The sequence below is a fragment of the Oncorhynchus mykiss genome, chromosome 27 (assembly GCF_013265735.2).
Source record: "Oncorhynchus mykiss isolate Arlee chromosome 27, USDA_OmykA_1.1, whole genome shotgun sequence".
In the NCBI taxonomy this organism is placed as follows: Eukaryota; Metazoa; Chordata; class Actinopteri; order Salmoniformes; family Salmonidae; genus Oncorhynchus; species Oncorhynchus mykiss.
Window position 1 is genome coordinate 41,205,967 of NC_048591.1, and position 21,611 is coordinate 41,227,577.

The 21,611-nt window shown below is 46.6% G+C and overlaps 1 protein-coding gene across 1 annotated transcript; it reads right to left on the bottom strand.

Moving 5' to 3' along the window:
• Positions 1 to 17,048: 17,048 nt before the first annotated feature.
• Positions 17,049 to 21,337, bottom strand: LOC110507278 (extracellular calcium-sensing receptor-like). The gene is made up of 11 exons (XM_021587162.2): positions 21,108 to 21,337; positions 20,709 to 21,000; positions 20,263 to 20,505; positions 20,003 to 20,101; positions 19,519 to 19,834; positions 19,263 to 19,435; positions 18,877 to 19,107; positions 18,282 to 18,405; positions 17,994 to 18,187; positions 17,598 to 17,876; positions 17,049 to 17,477 (listed from the first exon to the last, which is right to left on the bottom strand). The coding sequence occupies exons 1-11, from the start codon at positions 21,335 to 21,337 to the stop codon at positions 17,049 to 17,051; spliced, it is 2,610 nt and encodes an 869-aa protein (XP_021442837.2).
• Positions 21,338 to 21,611: the final 274 nt, after the last annotated feature.

Sequence of the window (21,611 nt, forward strand, 5' to 3'; positions counted from 1 at the left end):
TAATGAACACCTTGTGAAACAGCTGTGAAAACCAATCTGACAACACTTAAGATTTCAATACATAAACTTTTGTCACGTTTGGTATAAGTATCGGGAGACAGGTGTAGTAATGGGTAATAGGGGTTTTATTGACCCAAATTACAGCGTGCCATGTAAAGGCACGGGGACAAAGACCGAAACAAATACGGATACAAAACACAGGGTTGAAACCCAAACAAAAGAGCGAGGAGTACCTGGAATAAATGCCCGGGACGAGACCCGTAATACATACACTGGACGAAGATAGAAAAGAATGTGATTGATAAACAAAAGGTTATTTCAGCTGGCCCAGCTGTCCACCTCCTTGACAATTCCCCGTCAGAAGAAGCATAGATTGATTTTGGTAAATATGCGCTTCACTCCGAAATGGCCAGCATGCATCTAGATCAGCACGGCCTCCTTCTCCTCCTTAGCAAAAATCACCCCTCCTGTGTGGCTGGCCATCCTTAACCCGTAGGTACATGTGATTGCTTAACAAGTTGGAAGAGACGAGTTGTTGAACTACTCAGGTCTAAATACACTTGTACTTCTGTCTTTCTCTCTCTGTTTCTCTCTCCCCATTAATCTCTCTCTGTCTTCCACTCTCTTCACACCTCTCTCACTCTCACTTTCATCCTATCTTTCTCACTTTCTCCCCCCTCATTCTCTCTGTGTCTGTCTAGCAAAGACACCTAGTTAAGAGCATATGGAATGACCATAATTGCTTACACCTATCCATTTGATTGGTCAGGTTTAACTTATAGCTAGATACGTCAACATGACACGCATACAGTTGAAGTCAGAAGTTTACATACACTTAGGTCGGAGTCATTAAAACTTGTTTTTCAACCACTCCACAAATGTCTTGTTAACAAACTATAGTCCCTCTCATCAAACTATAGTCAAGGCCTACCCTTCAAACTCAGTGCCTCTTTGCTTGAAATCATGGAAAAGAAAAACAAATCAGCCAAGACCTCAGAAAAAAATTGTAGACCTCCACAAGTCTAGTTCATCCTTGGGAGGAATTTCCAAATGGCTGAAAGTACCACGTTCATCTGTACAAACAATAGTACGCAAGTACAGTATAAACACCATGGGACAACAAAGCTGCCAAATTGCTCAGGAAGGAGACGTGTTCTGTCTCCTATAGGTTAACATACTTTGGTGCGAAAAGTGCTAATCAATCCCAGAACAACAGCAAAGGACCTTGTGAATATGGTGGAGGAAACAGGTACAAAAGTATCTATATCCACAGTAAAACAAGTCTTATATCGACATAACCTGAAAGGCAACTTAGCAAGGAAGAAGCCACTGCTCCAAAACCTCCATAAAAAATCCAGAATACAGTTTGCAACTGCACATGGGGACAAAGATCGTATTTTTTTGAGAAATGTCCTCTGGTCTGATGAAACAAATATAGAAGTGTTTGGCCATAATGACCATCGTTATGTTTGGAGGAAAAAGAGGGAGGCTTGCAAGCCGAAGAACACCATCCCAACCGTGAAGCACGTGGGTGGCAGCATCATGTTGTGGGGGTGCATTGCTGCAGAAGGGGCTGGTGCACTTCACAAAATAGATCACATCATGAGGAAAGAAAATTAGGTGGACATGTTGAAGCAACATCTCAAAACATCAGTCAGGAAGTTAAAGCTTGGTGGCAAATGGGTCTTCCAAATGAACAATGACCACAAGCATACTTCCAAAGTTGTGGCAAAATGGCTTAAGGACAACAAAATCAAGGTATTGGAGTGGCCATCACAAATCCCTGACCTCAATCGTATAGAAAATGTGTGAGCAGAACTGAAAAAGCGTGTGCGAGCAAGGAGGCCTACAAACCTGGCTCTGTTACACCAGCTTCGTCAGGAGGAATGGGCAAAAACTCTGGAAGGCTACCCAAAACGTTTGACCCAAGTTAAACAATTTAAAAGCAATGCTACCAAATGCTAATTGGGTGTATGTACATTTCTGACCCACTGGGAATGTGATGAAATAAATTAAAGCTGAAATAAATAATTCTCTCTACTATTATTCTGATTTTTCACATTCTTAAAATAAAGTGATGATCCTACCTGACCTAAGACAGGGAGTTTTTACTAGGAATTGTGAAAAACTGAGTTTAAATGTATTTGGCTAAGGTGTATGTAAACTTCTGACTTCAAATGTATATCTACCACCAGGGAACAGTAGTATCTATCTATCCAGGAGGGGGCAGTGATATCCCAGTGTGCCCTGTCCTTACAGTAACATCTATCTCTCCAGCAGGGGGCAGTGATGTCTCAGTGTGACCTGGCCTTACAGTAGCATCTATCTGTCCAGCAGGGGGCAGTGATTTCCCAGTGTGACCTGGCCTTACAGTAGTACATCAACACATACAGTACTATACCATACTGGAAATATAAACCCTTCCAGGTTCCTAACCTGATCTAGAAGGTATGATCAGTGTAGCACCCTATCTTAATAGGACACAAACATTGAAAATGAATTGTCTAAACCATGAGAAAATACCAACCATTGTTTGCATCTAATTATGTAAAAAAAAAAACACACAAAAAAACACTATAATTTAATCTATAAACTGTCACATAAGACATAGTCAAGGTTTGGCTTTGTTCCAAGATGTTAAATTGTGTAAAGCCAACAGTAGCAATTGTAGTCACAGACGCGCGCGAATCAGCTGTGACTGCAGTGTCCGTATAGATGAGGTATGTTCTGTAATGTCCTTGTAGAGGTTTTCTGTAGTGTTTTATCCTTGTAGAGGTATGTACTGTAGTGTCCATACAGAGGAGGTCTGTAATGTAGTGTCCTTGTAGAGGAGGTCTGTACAGTACTGTAGTGTCCTTGTAGAGGAGGTCTCTACTGTACAGTCATGGCCAAACGTTTTGAGAATGACACAAATATACATTTTCACAAAGTCTGCTGCCTCAGTTTGTATGATGGCAATTTGCATATACTCCAGAATGTTATGAAGAGTGATCAGATCAATTGCAATTAATTATTTCAAAGTCCCTCTTTGCCATGCAAAGTAACTGAATCCCCCAAAAACATTTCCACTGCATTTCATCCCTATCACAAAAGGACCAGCTGAGATCATGTCAGTGATTCTCTCGTTAACACAGGTATGAATGTTGATGAAGGACAAGGCTGGAGATCGCTCTGTCATGCTGATTGTGTTCGAAAAACAGACTGGAAGCTTCAAAAGGAGGGTGGTGGTTGGAATCATTGTTCTTCCTCTGTCAACCATGGTTACCTGCAAGGAAACGCATGCCGTCATCATTGCTTTGCACAAAAAGGGCTTCACAGGCAAGGATATTGCTGCCAGTAAGATTGCACCTAAATCAACTATTTATCGGATCATCAAGAACTTCAAGGAGGGCAGACCTCCTCAATTGTTGTGAAGAAGGCTTCAGGGAGCCCAAGAAAGTTTGTGTGTGTGAGTGCATCTGCACGCACAGTGAGGTGAAGACTTTTGGAGGATGGCCTGGTGTCAAGAAGGGCAGCAAAGAAGCCACTTCTCTACAGGAAAAACATCAGGGACAGACATTCTGCAAAAGGTACAGGGATTGGACTAATGAAGACTGGGGTAAAGTCATTTTCTCTGATGAATCCCCTTTCCGATTGTTTGTTTGGGGCATCCGGAAAAAAGCTTGTCCGGAGAAGACAAGATGAGCGCTACCATCAGTCCTGTGTCATGCCAACAGTAAAGCATCTTGAGACCATGCATGTGTGGGATTGCTTCTCAGCGAAAGGAGTGGGCTCACTCACAATTTAGCCTAAGTACACATCCATGAATAAAGAATGGTACCAACACATCCTCCGAGAGCAACTTCTCCCAACCATCCAGGAACAGTTTGGTGACGAACAATGCCTTTTCCAGCATGATGGAGCACCTTGCCATAAGGAAAAAGTGATAACTAAATGGCTTGGGGAATAAAACATCGATATTTTGGGTCCATGTCCAGGAAACTCCCCAGTCCTTAATCCCTCTGAGAACGTGTGGTCAATCCTCAAGAGGCGGGTGGACAAACAAAAACCCACAAATTGTGACAAACTCCAAGCATTGATTATGCAAGAATGGGCTGTCATCAGTCAGATGTGGTCCAGAAGTTAATTGGCAGCATGCCAGTGCGGATTGCAGAGGCCTAGAAAAAGAAGGGTCACTGCAAATATTGACTCTTTGCATCAACTTCATGTAATTGAATGTAAACACTTTTGAAATGCTTATAATTATACTTCAGTATCCATAGTAACATCTGACAAAAATATCTAAAGACAATGAAAAAGCTAACTTTGTGAAAATGTATATTTGTGTCATTCTCAAAACCTTTGGTCATGACCGGAGGTCTCTACTGTAGTGTCCTTATAGCGGAGGTCTGTACTGCAGTGTCATTGTAGAGGAAATCTGTACTGTAGTGTCCTTATAGAGAAGGTCTGTACTGTAGTGTCCTTATAGAAGAGGTCTGTACTGTAGTGTCGTTGTAGAGGAGGTCTGTACTGTAGTGTCCTTATGAAGGAGGTCTGTACTGTAGTGTCCTTATAGAGGAGGTCTGTACTGTAGTGTCCTTATAGAGGAGGTCTGTACTGTAGTGTCCTTATAGAGGATGTATGTACTGTAGTGTCGTTGTAGAGGAGGTCTGTACTGTAGTGTCCTTATAGAGGAGGTCTGTACTGTAGTGTCCTTATAGAAGAGGTCTGTACTGTAGTGTCGTTGTAGAGGTCTGTACTGTAGTGTACATGTAGAGGACCCAGCCGAGCGTGAGAACACACAGGTAGGGGTTCTTTCAGACACACCTATGGCAGGGAGGAAGAGACGTTAGCAAACGTACTTTCATCTAGCTAAAAATGGATAATACCCTTAACACAATTTAGATTAGTTTTAACTTTTTGGGGACTGGGGGGCAGTATTGAGTAGCTTGGATAATAACTTCTTGACGCACCCATCCCATTAGCGGGATCATTTTCGTCAACATCCGTTGAATTGCAGAGCACCAAATTCAAATTAAATTACTAAAAATATTTTATTTTCATGAAATCACAAGTGCAATATAACAAAACACAGCTTAGCTTGTTGTTAATCCACCTGGCGTGTCAGATTTCAAAAAAGCTTTTTGGCGAAGGCATACCAAGCGTTTATGTAAAGACATCTATCTCAGTAGACAAAACATTACAAACAGCTGGCAGCAAAGGGAGATTGTTCCCGAAAGCCAGAAAAGCAATAAAATGAATCGCCTACCTTTGATGATCTTCGGATGTTTGCACTCACGAGACTCCCAGTTACACAATAAATGTTCCTTTTGTTCCATAAAGATTATTTTTATATCCAAACTCCCTCAATTTGGTTGCCGCGTTATGTTCAGAAATCCACAGGCTCGAGCCGAGGCAGACGAAAATTCCAAATAGTATCCGTAAAGTTCGTAGAAACATGTCAAATGTTTTTTATATTCAATCCTCAGGTTGTTTTTACAATATCTAATCAATAATACTTCAACCGGACTGTATCTTCTTCAATAGGAGAGAGAGAGAAAATGTCTACTCCACTCTGTTGGCGCATGCAAAACGCTGCTGGCACCCAGCTATGCACGTGATCTTTCTCGCTCATTTTTCAAAATAAAATCCTGAAACTATGTCTAAAGACTGTTCACACCACCGGGAAGCCATAGGAAAAGGAATCTGGTTGATGTCCCTTTAAATTAAATGAAGGCATGCATTGGAACAGAGAGCTTTCAGGAAAAACAACACTTCCTAGTTGGATTTTCCTCAGGTTTTTGCTTGCAATATCAGTTCTGTTATACTCACAGACAATATTTTGACAGTTTTGGAAACTTTAGAGGGTTTATATCCTTATCTGACAACTATATGCATATTCTATATTCTAGGCCTGAGAAATAGGCAGTTTCATGTGGGTATGTTTTTCATCCAAACATCAAAATACTGCCCCCTACACTCAACAAGATAAGGTGCCCAGAGTAAACTGCCTGCTTCTCAGGCCCAAAAGCTAGAATATGCATAACATTAGTAGATGTGGATAGAAAACACTCTGAAGTTTCTAAAACTGTTTGAATGATGTCTGTGAGTATAACAGAACTCATATTGTCACGACTGCTGCCGAAGTCGTTGCCTCTCCTTGTTCGGGCGGTGCTCGGCGTTCGACGTCACCGGTCTTCTAGCCATCATTGATCCTTTTTTCATTTTCCATTGGTTTTGTCTTGTCTTCCCATACACCTGTTTTCAATCCCATTCATTACCTGTTGTGTATTTAACCCTCTGTTTCCCCTCATGTCTTTGTCAGAGATTGTTTTATTGTCAGTGTAGTGTGATTGTTGTATAGGTGTGCGTCGGGTCCTTGTACCCATGTTTATGTACATTTAGTGTTATGGAGCATACTCCGTGGACTTTATTAAAAGACTCCATTTTACACTCCATTTGACTCTCCTGCGCCTGACTTCCCTGCCACCTATTACATCTACGCATGACAGAATCTCTGACCAAATATATGAAGTCAGCAGGAGAGGACACTATGCCCATGGAGCTGGAGGAACGCGTTCAGGAACAAGCTAGGGAGATTGACGTTATCAGCTCCGTCATGGATCACATTGCCATGAAAATGGATCGCTGGGAGAGACAGGGAGTTTCTCCAGCGCCACCACCACCACAACCGGAATCTCCCGTGAACGAATTTTCCTCTCCGGAATCGAGGATCCATTTATCCCTACCTACGGGATACAACGGAGATACTGCCGGCTGCCAGGGTTTCCTCCTTAAACTGAACTTGTATCTAGCCACGGCCTCCCCAGTACCATCTGACCGTGAGAAGAGTTACGCCCTCGTCTCATGCCTCACCGGGAAAGCCCTGGAATGGGCCAGCGCTGTGTGTAGTAGGGAGGTTGCGGCGCTGGACCATTTTGAGGAGTTCACCCGCCAATTCCGGATAGTATTCGATCACCCACCTGAAGGCAAAGCAGCGGGTGAGCTTCTCTATCATCTGAGGCAGGAGACGAGGAGTGCACAGGATTTTGCCTTGGAGTTTAGGACCTTGGCTGCTGGCGCTGGATGGAGCGACAGGGCCCTGATCGACCATTACCGTTGTAGTCTACGCGAGGACGTCCGTTGGGAGCTGGCCTGTAGAGACACCACCCTCACCTTCGACCAGCTGGTGGACATGTCCATCAGGCTGGACAACATGCTGGCTACTCGTGGACGTCTAGATCGGGGTCTGGTTGTTCCATCCTCCCGCACCCTCTCTCCCGAACCTATGGAATTGGGAGGGATGGTGCGCAGGGAGACCGGAGGGGGTTCCCGCTCGAGCACCATTCAAGGTCGCAGAGAGCACACTGCTGGTCGGTGCCGGGTTGGTTCCTCTGGGAATAGAGAGGGCAGGCAGGGCATTCTGGCGTCACCCCAGGTGAGTAGGCACCATTCTCATCCAGAGCCCTCTGCTGCACTAATGTTTGTCTCTGTCTCTTTTCCTGACTTTTCACTGCATTCCCAGTATAAGGCGCTAGTAGATTCGGGTGCGGCTGGAAATTTCATTAATAAAAGTCTAGCTCATAGTTTAGGGATCCCTATTGTTCCTGTGGATATGCCTTTCCCTATTCATGCCTTAGATAGTCGACCATTAGGGTCAGGGTTTATCAGGGAGGTAACCGCACCTTTGTGTATGATAACGCAGGAGGGTCACAAGGAGAAGATTAGTCTTTTCCTTATTGATTCTCCTGCGTATTCTGTGGTGCTAGGCCTACCCTGGTTAGTTTGTCATAACCCCACTGTTTCTTGGCCACAGAGGGCTCTCACAGGGTGGTCGCGAGAATGCTCAGGTAGGTGTTTAGGGGTTTCCGTTGGTGCTACTACGGTGGAAAGTCCAGACCAGGTCTCCACCGTGCGCATTTCCCCCGAATATGCCGATTTGGCTCTCGCCTTCTGTAAAAAGAAGGCGACTCAATTACCACCCCATCGACTGGGGGATTGTGCGATAGATCTCCTGGTAGACGCTGCATATCCCAAGAGTCACGTGTATCCCCTGTCGCAAGCGGAGACGGAGGCTATGGAGACATATATCTCTGAATCCCTGCATCAGGGGTTCATTCAGCCATCCATTTCACCCGTCTCTTCGAGTTTCTTTTTTGAAAAAAAAAAGGATGGCGGTTTACGCCCGTGCGTTGATTATCGAGGTCTTAATAAAATCACAGTGAAATATAGTTACCCGCTACCTCTGATCAATATCAATTATTGAGTTAATGCACGGGGCACGTTTTTTCACAAAATTGGATCTCAGGAGTGCGTACAATCTGGTGCGTATTAAGAAGGGTGATGAGTGGAAGACGGCATTTAGCACCACCTCAGGTCATTATGAGTACCTGGTCATGCCATATGGGTTGATGAATGCTCCATCAGTTTTCCAATCATTTGTAGATGAGATCTTCAGGGACCTGCACGGGCAGGGTGTAGTGGTGTATATCGATGATATTCTGATATACTCTGCTACACGCGCCGAGCATGTGTCCCTGGTGCGCAGGGTGCTTGGTCGCCTGTTGGAGCATGATCTATATGTCAAGTCTGAGAAATGCTTGTTTTTCCAACAATCCATCTCCTTCCTAGGGCATCGGATTTCCACTTCAGGAGTGGAGATGGAGAGCGACCGCATTACAGCCGTGCGTAATTGGCCGACTCCAACCACGGTAAAGGAGTTGCAGCGTTTTTTGGGGTTTTCCAATTACTACCGGAGGTTTATCCGGGGTTTTGGTCAGGTGGCAGCTCCCATTACCTCACTGCTAAAGGGGGGCCCGGTGCGCTTGCAGTGGTCGGCTGAGGCGAACAGGGCTTTTGAGCACCTGAAGACTCTGTTTACTTCTGCGCCTGTGCTGGCTCATCCGGATCCCTCTTTGCCATTCATAGTGGAGGTGGACGCATCCGAAGCTGGGATAGGAGCAGTGCTCTCTCAGCGTTCGGGTACGCCACTGAAGCTTCGCCCCTGTGCTTTCTTTTCTAAGAAGCTCAGCCCGGCGGAGCGAAACTATGATGTGGGGAACCGGGAGCTGTTAGCTGTCGTAGAAGCTTTGAAGGTGTGGAGGCATTGGCTTGAGGGGGCTAAACACCCTTTTCTCATCTGGACTGACCACCGCAATCTGGAGTATATCCGGCAGGCAAAGAGATTGAATCCTCGCCAGGCAAGGTGGGCCATGTTTTTCACTCGTTTTGTGTTTACTCTTTCTTACAGACCAGGCTCCCAGAACGTTAAGGCAGACGCATTGTCTCGGCTGTATGACACAGAGGAGCGGTCCATGGATCCCACTCCCATACTCCCAGCTTCGTGTTTGGTGGCGCCAGTAGTGTGGGAGCTGGACGCGGACATTGAGCGGGCGTCACGTGCAGAGCCTTCTCCCCCTGAGTGTCCAGCTGGTCGTCTGTACGTTCCGTCTGCTGTACGCGACCGATTGATATATTGGGCTCACACGTCACCCTCCTCTGGTCATCCTGGGATAGGTCGGACGATGCGCTGTCTTGACGGGAGATACTGGTGGCCCACTTTAGCTAAGGACGTGAGGATTTATGTTTCTTCCTGCTCGGTGTGCGCCCAGTGCAAGGCTCCTAGACACCTGCCCAGAGGTAAGCTACAACCTCTACCCGTTCCTCAACGGCCGTGGTCACACCTGTCGGTGGATTTTTTGACCGATCTTCCACCTTCACAGGGTTACACCACGATCCTGGTCGTTGTGGATCGGTTTTCTAAGTCCTGTCGTCTCCTCCCTTTGCCCGGTCTCCCTACGGCCTTACAAACTGCAGAGGCCCTGTTTACACACGTTTTCCGGCACTATGGGGTGCCTGAGGATATTGTGTCTGATCGGGGTCCCCAGTTCACATCAAGGGTCTGGAAGGCGTTCATGGAGCGTCTGGGGATCTCGGTTAGTCTTACCTCAGGTTTTCACCCCGAGAGTAATGGGCAGGTGGAGAGAGTTAACCAGGATGTGGGTAGGTTTCTGCGGTCTTATTGCCAGGATCGGCCGGGGGAGTGGGCGAAGTTCGTGCCCTGGGCAGAGATGGCTCAGAACTCGCTACGTCACTCCTCCACTAACCTTACTCCCTTTCAATGTGTATTAGGGTATCAGCCGGTTCTGGCTCCTTGGCATCAGAGCCAGACCGAGGCCCCTGCGGTGGACAATTGGTTTCGGCACGCTGAGGAGACCTGGGAGGCAGCCCACGTCCACCTTCAGCGTGCCATAAGGCGCCAGAAAATTGGCGCAGACCGTCGCCGCAGTGAGGCCCCAGTGTTCGCACCAGGGGACAGGGTCTGGCTCTCGACCCGAAACCTGCCCCTTCGCCTTCTCTGCCGGAAGCTGGGTCCGCGGTTTGTGGGGCCGTTTAAAGTCCTGAGGAGAGTGAACGAGGTATGTTATAGGTTACAACTACCCACTCATTACCGTATTAACCCCTCGTTCCATGTGTCTCTCCTCAGGCCGATGGTGGCTGGCCCGCTCCAGGAGGCTGAAGTGCGTAATGTTCCTCCGCCTCCTCTAGACATCGAGGGGGTTCCGGCGTACTCTGTTCGATCCATTTTGGATTCGAGACGTCGGGCGAGGGGCCTTCAGTACCTCGTGGACTGGGAGGGGTACGGGCCGGAGGAGAGATGCTGGGTTCCGGTGGAGGACGTGTTAGATCCTTCCATGTTATCAGAATTCCACCGTCTCCATCCGGATCGCCCTGCACCTTGCCTTCCGGGTCGTCCCCGAGGCCGGTGTCGACGCGCAGCTGGAGCCGCGCGTCAGGGGGGGGGTACTGTCACGACTGCTGCCGAAGTCGTTGCCTCTCCTTGTTCGGGCGGTGCTCGGCGTTCGACGTCACCGGTCTTCTAGCCATCATTGATCCTTTTTTCATTTTCCATTGGTTTTGTCTTGTCTTCCCATACACCTGTTTTCAATCCCATTCATTACCTGTTGTGTATTTAACCCTCTGTTTCCCCTCATGTCTTTGTCAGAGATTGTTTTATTGTCAGTGTAGTGTGATTGTTGTATAGGTGTGCGTCGGGTCCTTGTACCCATGTTTATGTACATTTAGTGTTATGGAGCATACTCCGTGGACTTTATTAAAAGACTCCATTTTACACTCCATTTGACTCTCCTGCGCCTGACTTCCCTGCCACCTATTACATCTACGCATGACACATATGGCAGGCAAAAACCTGAGAAAAAAAAACAACCAGGAAGTGGGACATCTGAGGTTTGTAGTTTTTCAAGTAATTGCCTATTGAATATACAGTGTCTATGGGGTCATATTGCACTTCCTACGGCTTCCACTAGATGTCAACCATCTTTAGAACCTTGCTTCAGGCTTCTACTGTGAGGGGGAGATATTGAGAGCTGTTTGAGCTAGGTGTCTGGCAGAGTGCCATGAGCTCAGTCTCGTGCACGCCCGTGAGAGTTAGCTGCATTCCATTGATTTCTAAAGACAAAGGAATTGTCCAGTTGAAACATTATTGAAGATTTATAACAAAACAACCTAAAGATTGATTCTATACATCGTTTGACATGTTTCTACGCCCGCGCCTCGTGAGTTTGGATTTGTGAACTAAACGCATGAACAAAAAGGTAGGTATTTGGACATAAATGATGGACTTTATCGAACAAAACAAACATTTATTGTGGAACTGGGATTCCTGGGAGTGCATTCTGATGAAGATCATCAAAGGAAAGTGAATATTTATAATGCTATTTCTGACTTTTGTGACGCCTCTCCATTTTTGGAATGTTTTTCTGTGGCTAGTTGCTGACCTAACATAATCTTAAGGTGTGCTTTCGCCGTAAAGCCTTTTTGAAATCTGACACAGCAGTTCCATTAAGGAGAAGTTTATCTATATTTCCATGCATAACACTTGTATATTTTATCAATGTTTGTTATGAGTATTTCTGTAACTTGATGTGGCTCTCTGTACTTTTACCGGATGTTTGTTTGAGACAATGCATTTCCCGAACATAACACACCAATTTCAAATGAGGTTATTGGACATAAATATTAACTTTATCGAACAAAACACAAATTTATTGTGTGACATGAAGTCCTGTGAGTGCCATCTGTTGAAGATCATCAAAGGTTAGTGATTCATTTAATCGCTATTTCTGACTTTTGTGAGGGCTCTCCTTGGCTGGAAAATGGCTTTATGGTTTTCTGTGACTAGGTGCTGACCTAACATAATCGTTTGGTGTGCTTTCTGCGTAAAGCCTATTTGAAATCGGACACTGTGGCTGGATTTACAAGAAGTTTAAAATGGTGTAAAATACTTGTATGTTTGAGGAATTTCAATTATGGGATTTATTTTATTTTTTATTTGGCGCCCTGCAATTTCACTGGCTGTTGGCAAGGTGGGACGCTACCGTCCCACATATCCCAGAGGTTTTTAATGAAGCAATGTTCGATCATTCCTACCTGGTGGATCATATCAATGTTTCGGATGTATGGTCATTTCTGTTAGCCATTAGTTTGGTTGTTAGCTCTTAGTTTGGTTGTTAGCCCTTAGTTTGGTTGTTAGCCCTTAGTTAGGTTGTTAGCCATTAGGTCGGAAGTTAGCCCTTAGTTTGGTCGTTAGCCCTTAGTTTGGTTGTTAGCCCTTAGTTTGGTAGTTAGTTCTTAGTTTGGTTGTTAGCCCTTAGTTTGGTTGTTTCCAGAGGAGAGGGAGAAACAGTGAGAGAGCTGGTTTAATTCAGACAATGAGAGGGGAAGGGAATCTCATGTACCCTAGAGCTGGTTTGATTCAGATGAGGAGAGGGGAAGGGAACATTATCTCAAACCTCTAATGTGCTGCAAGATGTTTCATACACTGTGAAACAGTAAACATTCTGAGGGGCGTACCAGCCAGGCCTATAATACAGTAAACATTCTGAGGGGCGTACCAGCCAGGCCTGTAACACAGTAAACATTCTGAGGGGCGTACCAGCCAGGCCTATAACACAGTAAACATTCTGAGGGGCGTACCAGCCAGGCCTGTAACACAGTAAACATTCTGAGGGGCGTACCAGCCAGGCCTGTAATACTGTAAACATTCTGAGGGGTCTACCAGCCAGGCCTGTAATACAGTAAACATTCTGAGGGGCGTACCAGCGAGGCCTGTAATACAGTAAACATTCTGAGGGGCGTACCAGCCAGGCCTATAATACAGTAAACATTCTGAGGGGTCTACCAGCCAGGCCTGTAATACAGTAAACATTCTGAGGGGCGTACCAGCCAAGCCTGTAATACAGTAAACATTCTGAGGGGTCTACCAGCCAGGCCTGTAATACAGTAAACATTCTGAGGTCTGTACTGTAGTGTAATTCAATGGCTCAGTAATTCAACAGCTCAGACACGAGACGTATGTGGCAAGGTCTACAAGAAATCACAGGCTACAAACGAAAACCAGCCACGTCACGGACGCCAACGTCACACTTCCAGACAAACCAAACACCTTCTTTGCCCACTTTGAGAATAATACAGTGCCACTGTCGCGGACCACTAACAACGACTGCGCCCCCCCCACCCCCCTTCTCCTTGGCCGACATGAGTAAAACATTTAAACGTTTTAACCCACGCAAGGCTGCTGGCCCAGACGGCATCCCTAGTCCTCAGAGCATGCGCAGACCAGCTGGCTGGTGTGTTAACGGACAGATTCAATCAATCCTTATCCTAGTCTGCTGTCCCTACATTCTTCAAGATGGCCACCATTGTTCCTGTACCCAAGATGGCAAAGATATCTGAACAAAATGACTACCGCCCCGTAGCACTCACTGCTGTTATCATGAAGTGCTTTGAGAGACTAGTCAAGGATCATGTCACCTCCACGTTACCAGCCACCCTAGACCCACTTCAGTTTGCATACCACCCCAACAGGTCCACAGACGATGCAATCGCCATCACACTGCACGCTGCCCTATCCCATCTGGACAAGAGGAATACCTACGTAAGAATGCTGTTCATTGACTTCAGCTCAGCTTTAAACACCATAATACCCTACAATCTCATCATCAAGCTGGAAGCCTTGGGTCTCTACCCAACTTGTGCAACTTGGTCCTGGACTTTCTGACGTCAACAAAACAAAGAAGATGATCGCAGACTTCAGGAAACAGCAACGGGGGCACCCCCCTATCCACATCGAAGGGACAGCAGTGGAGACGGTAGTACGTTTTAAGTTCCTCGGCGTACACATCACAGACAAACCGAAATGGTCCACCCACACAGACAGTGTGGTGAAGAAGGCTCAACAGCGCCTCTTAAACCTCAGGAGGCTGAAGAAATTTGGCTTGTCACCCAAAACCCTGACAAACTTACAGATGCACAATCGAGACCATCCTGTCGAGCTGTATCACCGCCTGGTATGGCAACTGCATCTGCCTCAACCGTAAGGTTCTCCAGAGGGTAGTGCAGTCTGCACAACACATCACCGGGGGCAAACCACCTACCCTCCATGACACCTACAGCACCCGATGTCACAGGAAGGCCAAAAAGATCATCAAGGACAAAACCACTCGAGCCACTGCCTGTTCACACTGCTACCATCCAGAAGACAAGGTCAGTACAGGTGCTTCAAAGTTGAGACCGAGAGACTGAAAAACAGCTTCTATCTCAAGGCCATCAGACTGCTAAACAGCAATCACTAACTCAGAGAGGCTGCTGCCTACGTTGAGACCCAATCACTGGCCACTTTAATAATGGTATCACTAGCCACTTTAAAAAGTGGCGCTTTAATAATGCTTACTTATCTTACATTACTCATATCATATGTGTATACTGTATTTTATACCATCTATTGCACCTTGCCTATGGCGCTATTTATATATACATATTCTCATTCACCCCTTAAGATTTGTGTGTATTAGGTAGTTGTTGGATAAATGTTGGAACTACTGTAGAAGCACAAGCATTTTGCTGCATTCGTAATAACATCTGGTAACCATGTGTATGTGATCAATAACATTTGATTTGATATGATTTTATTTGTTCCTCTTCCTCTACCACTTGATCATCTCTTCACAGGTCTCTTTAAATCCTGTCTTTCACCTGTTCACTATGGTGAAAGACAATAAGCCATTCACCTGGGCTCAGTTTCTACTGTTCCCCCTGAAGGACTGATAGTGATACCATGGGCTCCAAAGGGAACTCTAATGGGGCCTCTAATGGGGACTCTAATTGGTTCCCTAATGGGGACTCTAATTGGGCCTCTGATGGGGCCTCTAATTGGGATTCTAGTGGGGCCTCTAATTGAGCCTCTGATGGGGCCTCCAATGGGGACTCTAATTGGGCCTCTGGTGGGGCCTCTAATTGGGACTCTAATGGGGCCTCTAATTGGACATCTAATGGATATCTAAAGGGGACTCTAATGGGGACTCTGATGGGGCCTCTAATGGGTTTCTCTAATACACCTCTAATTGGGATTCTAGTGGGTCTCTAAGTGGGCCTCTGATGGGGCCTATTATTTGTTCTCTAATAGGGTATCTAATTGTGCCTCTGATGGAACCTCTAATTGTCCCTCTAATGGTGCCTCTAATTGGACCTCTGATGGGGCATCAAATGGGGCCTCTAATTGGGACTCTCTGGGACTCTAATTGGGTCACTGATGGTCTTCTGGTGGCATAGGGAGAATTCCTTGATAATGACCTGAGGCCCTGATAGCTTACTGGACCCAGAATGCTGCTACTGAGGCCCAGATAGCTTACTGGACTGTGGTGGTAATTCTACCCGTTGTGGTGGTGCTATTGGGTAGTAACTCTACACGTTGTGGTGGTGCTATTGGGTAGTAACTCTACCCGTTGTGGTGGTGCTACTGGGTAGTAACTCTACCCGTTGTGGTGGTGCTACTGGGTAGTAACTCTACCCGTTGTGGTGGTGCTATTGGGTAGTAACTCTACCCGTTGTGGTGGTGCTACTGGGTAGTAACTCTACCCATTGTGGTGGTGCTACTGGGTAGTAACTCTACCCGTTGTGGTGGTGCTATTGGGTAGTAACTCTACCCGTTGTGGTGGTGCTATTGGGTAGTAACTCTACCCGTTGTGGTGGTGCTATTGGGTAGTAACTCTACACGTTGTGGTGGTGCTATTGGGTAGTAACTCTACCCGTTGTGGTGGTGCTACTGGGTAGTAACTCTACCCGTTGTGGTGGTGCTATTGGGTAGTAACTCTACCCGTTGTGGTGGTGCTAATGGGTAGTAACTCTACCCGTTGTGGTGGTGCTATTGGGTAGTAACTCTAACCGTTGTGGTGGTGCTATTGGGTAGTAACTCTACCCGTTGTGGTGGTGCTATTGGGTAGTAACTCTACCCGTTGTGGTGGTGCTACTGGGTAGTAACTCTACACGTTGTGGTGGTGCTATTGGGTAGTAACTCTACACGTTGTGGTGGTGCTACTGGGTAGTAACTCACGCACGCACGCACGCACACACACACACACACACACACACACACACACACACACACACACACTGACTGGGTGACGAAGGAATCATGTGTAGGGGGTCTAAGTTCTGTCAGACAGACTCAATACTAACTCTTCCAGCATGAGTAGACACTAAGTCATCTTTATTGGTATTGTTCATATAGACGTGTTTCATTATGACACTTTATAAGAACACATTCTAATATTAACAAAGTAATATAGTGAAGTTAGAGCAGGGAATTAATATGTCCAAACAGAATGGACATTCCTCTGTTGAAATGAATATCAACGAGCCCTAAATCACGATGTGAGAATGTTGAAGTTAATATTTGGACATCATGTATTTCATGGAAGTTTCTAATTGGACATCATGTGTTTCTTGGTGGTTTCTAATTGGACATCATGTGTTTCTTGGTGGTTTCTAATTGGACATCATGTGTTTCTTGGTGGTTTCTAATTGGACAACATGTGTTTCTTGGTGGTTTATTATTGGACATCATGTGTTTCTTGGTGGATTCTAATTGGACATCATGTATTTCTTGGTGGTTTCTAATTGGACATCATGTATTTCTTGGTGGTTTCTAATTGGACATCATGTATTTCTTGGAGGTTTCTAATTGGACATCATGTGTTTCTTGGTAGATTCTATTTGGACATCATGTGTTTCTTGGTGTTTCTCTCTGGTCTCAGAAGGATGATGTAACACTTTGGAGCAAACAGACAGAACAGCAGCCCAAAGCTGGAGGCCAGGATGGCAAAGATCTCTACAGCTACTGTGTACTTCCCAGGAGAGCTGACGTAGGCAGGGATGAAGGAGATCCACACGGCACAGAAGATCAGCATGCTGAAGGTGATGAACTTGGCCTCGTTGAAGTTGTCTGGGAGTTTCCTGGCCAGGAAGGCTAAAAGGAGACAGAGGGAGGCCAGAAGGCCGATGTAGCCCAGCACCAGAGAGAAGCCGACCACAGAGCCCACTTCACACTCCAGGACGACCCTCGGGCCCCGACCCTCTCTGTCCCCCCTCTCAGCAGGTCGGGGTGGAGCTAAGGCCAGCCACAATACACAGATCAGCACCTGTGGAAGGGAACGGAGGTGGAAGAAAAACGCAAGCACAGTTATCACAACAACAAATAATATGGTCAATGAAGGAAACAACTACATTCCTAAAGAATATAGTAAAAACTAGATGTTCACCTGGATGAGTGTGCAGAGTGAGATACCCATCCTCTGCTGGGTGGGGCTGAAGTATCTCATCAGGTTCTCTCCAGGCAGAGTGGCCCTGAAGGCCACCAGCACCACCACAGTCCTGCTGAGCAGACAGGAGATGCAGAACACAAAGCTTATACCAAACAGAGTATGTCTCAGCATGCACGTCCATGGCTTCGGCTGGCCAATGAAAACCAGTGCACACAGGAAGCAGATCTTGAGTGACAGCAGGAGCAGGAAGCTGAGCTCAGAGTTGTTTGCTTTCACCTGGAACGAGACAGAGAAAGATAATTTACACAATGACATGTCAAAAATCCCATCGTTATATGACACAATCTCGTCTCTGTCCAGTACCTCTATATATGATCATATGATTCAACTCACCAGGGCCGTGTGACGGTGGTAGAGGAAGGTGGCCAGGGCACCGGCTGTGAGTGTTGCCCCGGAAACTGAGATGACAGACAGGATGACGCCCATGGTGTCGCTGTAGGAGAGGAAGTCCTCCAGCTGGGGGATGCAGGCCGTACGATCAGGGTTGGACCAGAACCGCTCTGGACACCTGATACACTCAACTGACCCTGATAGAGAAGGAAGAAGAATGAGGAGTCCAAATCAGGACCAATCAGGGTTGAGGAAAAATATGAATTGGAATCAGAACAGTTGATAGACTACCTGTTGTGTTGCTGATCTCTCCCTCAGCACAGGACAGACAGTCAAAGCAGCACACAGGCCTCCCCTTCTGTACCGCATGCCTGGTACCAGGGGGACAGTCAGCACTGCATACAGACACAGGGACCTATCAGAGGTGGGAGAGGATGAAGCCATCATTTTCAAAGTCATTGCTATTATCATAATTATTTCACAGACAGGCAGGCTTGCTGGACCCCTCTGGGGATTATGTCAGGAAAATGACCAGTTGCGCTGCAGTCTAAGGCGCATATGAGTGCAAGAGGTGCAACTACTGTCCCTGGTTCGAATCCAGGCTGTATCACATTAGGCGGTGATTCAGAGTCCCATATGGCAATGCACAATTGGCCCAGCATCATGCCGGGGTTGTCTGTCATTGTAAATAACATTTGTTCTTAACTGACTTGCCTCAATAAATGAATGTTAAATTAAAATAAAAGATGTCGATGTCAGAGCTTTCACTCTGAGGTCTACTTTATGTCTTTCTCTTTTCTGTATGGTTGCCTCAGGGTGATAAAATAAAAAATTATAACGCACGCACACACACACACACACACACACCAAACTGAACAGTTCTAACCTCATCTCCGCTGCCCCCACCCCACACCACTTTATCCATGTCGATGTGAAACTGGTCGTCCGATCCCTCAGAGGACAGAAAATGTCCGACCTGGACAAACTCTGCCGTCCCCTCGGGGGTCACATGCCAGTTGATGATGTCATAAGAGGCAGGCGGATCACCATTAATGTCGAAGTGGAAAGATTCCCCCACAGGAGTACTGAAGTTCACTCCCCTCAGGTAATGAACAATCTCAAAGAGAAAAGGGCATTGGAACAGGATTAAGAGTTAGAACCAGTTGTGGCTTTTGTTCTTTAGTATTCAAACCTTACAAAGTGTTTTCACTGTATCCTGACTGGAAACATTAGTGTTCTTAACTTGAAAACAGATCAACATGTTATTCTCACCTGGCTGGGCTGAAGCTTCCTGATATCAGGGCACTGTCCACCATTAAAGACTCCATCCCCTGGTCGACAGGCCATCATATCCTGTATGGCGTAGGCGATGGCGTACACAGCCTTGTACACATTGTAGCTGGCTCTCAGCTGAGACACGTCAGCATACTGGCTCTCCCCCTCACCTAGGATTGACACTTTATTTTACTGAGATAACATTGGGAACCAGGACTAAAAAACAGAGCTTTAGGTGTAAAGTCTCCCTCACGTATGACCTCTGACCCAGTACACTGTCGCCGGGACGGCAGTGTCACGCTGGGGTCAACCCCCAGAGAACACCCAAACATCGCCTCCCACAATTCCCTCAGGAAGGGGTCGGACTTCTGGTAGTTCCCGTCTGGATGGAGGCGTGTTAGGAAAGGACCCAGGCCGGGAATGTCAGCTTTCTTCAGTGCAAAACCGATTGTCCCGGCAAGAGAGGGCATGTTTTTTTGGGAGGCGATAGTAGAGTAGGTGACCCAGGCCTCTGAGGCAATCCACTGCTTATCTGTAATGTTCTGACGGACAACCTCTTCCATCAGGGCCTGGAGAATGAAATCGTTAAAGAGATCTAGATAGTCAAGATGAAATGCATGATTATCAATAAGGAAATGATTGTGTCTGTAAAGGGCATCAAGACATGGTAAGACACAAGGACACTGATAGAGCTGTGTTACAAATCATTAACAATACTCTGACTGGTAACTGCTCACCCCTGAATGACCTGTGAATCCTACAAACGCCACCACCACTCTGGCAGTAGATCCTTTGATGGTATCCACTATGTGCCTGATCTGTCTCTTAGACGGTACCTTGGGGATGACCATCAGTGAGAGAAAGGGAAGAGAGTCAGAGAAAATCAGAGAAAGCGTATATGTTAGATTAGAAGAGACGGGGAGTCAGAGTGAAAGAGAGAGAAAGATAGAGCAAAAGAGAGAGTGTACATTGTCAGATCATCAGAGTGAGGTCGTACCTTGGGAATGACCTCAGAGTAAGCGACACACACCCCAGATCCCTGGAGCTCTTGGAGAAGCAGCTGAACCCCAAACTTGCCATAGTCACCATCCCCTGACAACAGCCCCACCCACACCCAGCCCAGCTGACGCAGCAGCTTGGCCATGCCCCGAGCCTGGAAGGCATCGCTGGGTACCGTACGGAAGAATGAGGGGTACCTCCAGGTGTCACTCAAACACGCACAGGTGGCAAAGTAACTCACCTGGGAGAGAAGAGAGTGAGTGAGAGAGAGAGAGAGAGAGAGAGAGAGAGCGAGAGTTAAGGATAATTATAATTTGTAAATGACTGAGAGCAGAGGGAGAAGGAAAGTAAATGTTAGAGAGAGAGAAATCTAGATAGAGATTGAAATGTACTGTGAAAAGAGTCATCATCTCATCCCAACCTGTAATCCAACCCCTGCCTCACCATGGGTAAATCAAACGGCCCGAGGGTCTGTGCCACCACGATGGAAGCTGAGGAGCGGGCATCCCCGATGATGATGGGAACCTCAGGGGTTGTGCCACATTCTGTGCCCACCACAGAGGCCTCCTTGCCGGTCACCATGGCTAGGGCCGCCCCCAGGGTGGTGCCCTCTGACAAGCATGTGTCAGATGCCAGGAACCCCAGGTTGAGGTTAGGCAGGAGGGCTGGGTCACGGTTAATCTCCTCCACAGCAAAGATCATAGTCTGGAGCCAGCGGTAAGCACGCTGGTTGAACCTGACAGACAGAAGAAAGGAAGAAACAGAGAGATGAGATAACTGAATACACATTACCTTCAAGTGAAAACACAATGACAAAAAGCTGTTATCAAACAAGCTGCATACATTGTACAGGTAGAATTTCCCTTAATGCTCCTGAACTCCTGCTCTGGTAGAGGGGCTTCTACATGGATCGGGAACAGGCCCCCAATGACCACATCTCCTGCCCGATAAACACTGCCGGAGACGGGCTTAGCTTCCAGCCGACAAGCCCCCTCTCCACCTCCATCCAGACCCCAGACAGACCCAGGGACATGGAGACAGTAGAGCAGCCACAGCCAGCCACACAGGCTCATCACCTGGAGAGAGATAAGTCTGAAGACTGGGAGAGTTCCGTCACCTGTTGGAGAGAGACCAAACCAAGAACTTGCAGACAGAACACTCTGTAAACAGAACGATATTAACAAAAAGTGCCATCAGTGAAGATATACACCACAGACACCTGTAACCAGATGTGAAAAAACAGTGATTGACACACAAAATCTTGTTCTACCTCTGCCCTATCTGGCAACAGCAAGCCTTATCCTGGTGAGCCAGACAGACAGAGAGAGAGAGAGGATGAGTGTCTGT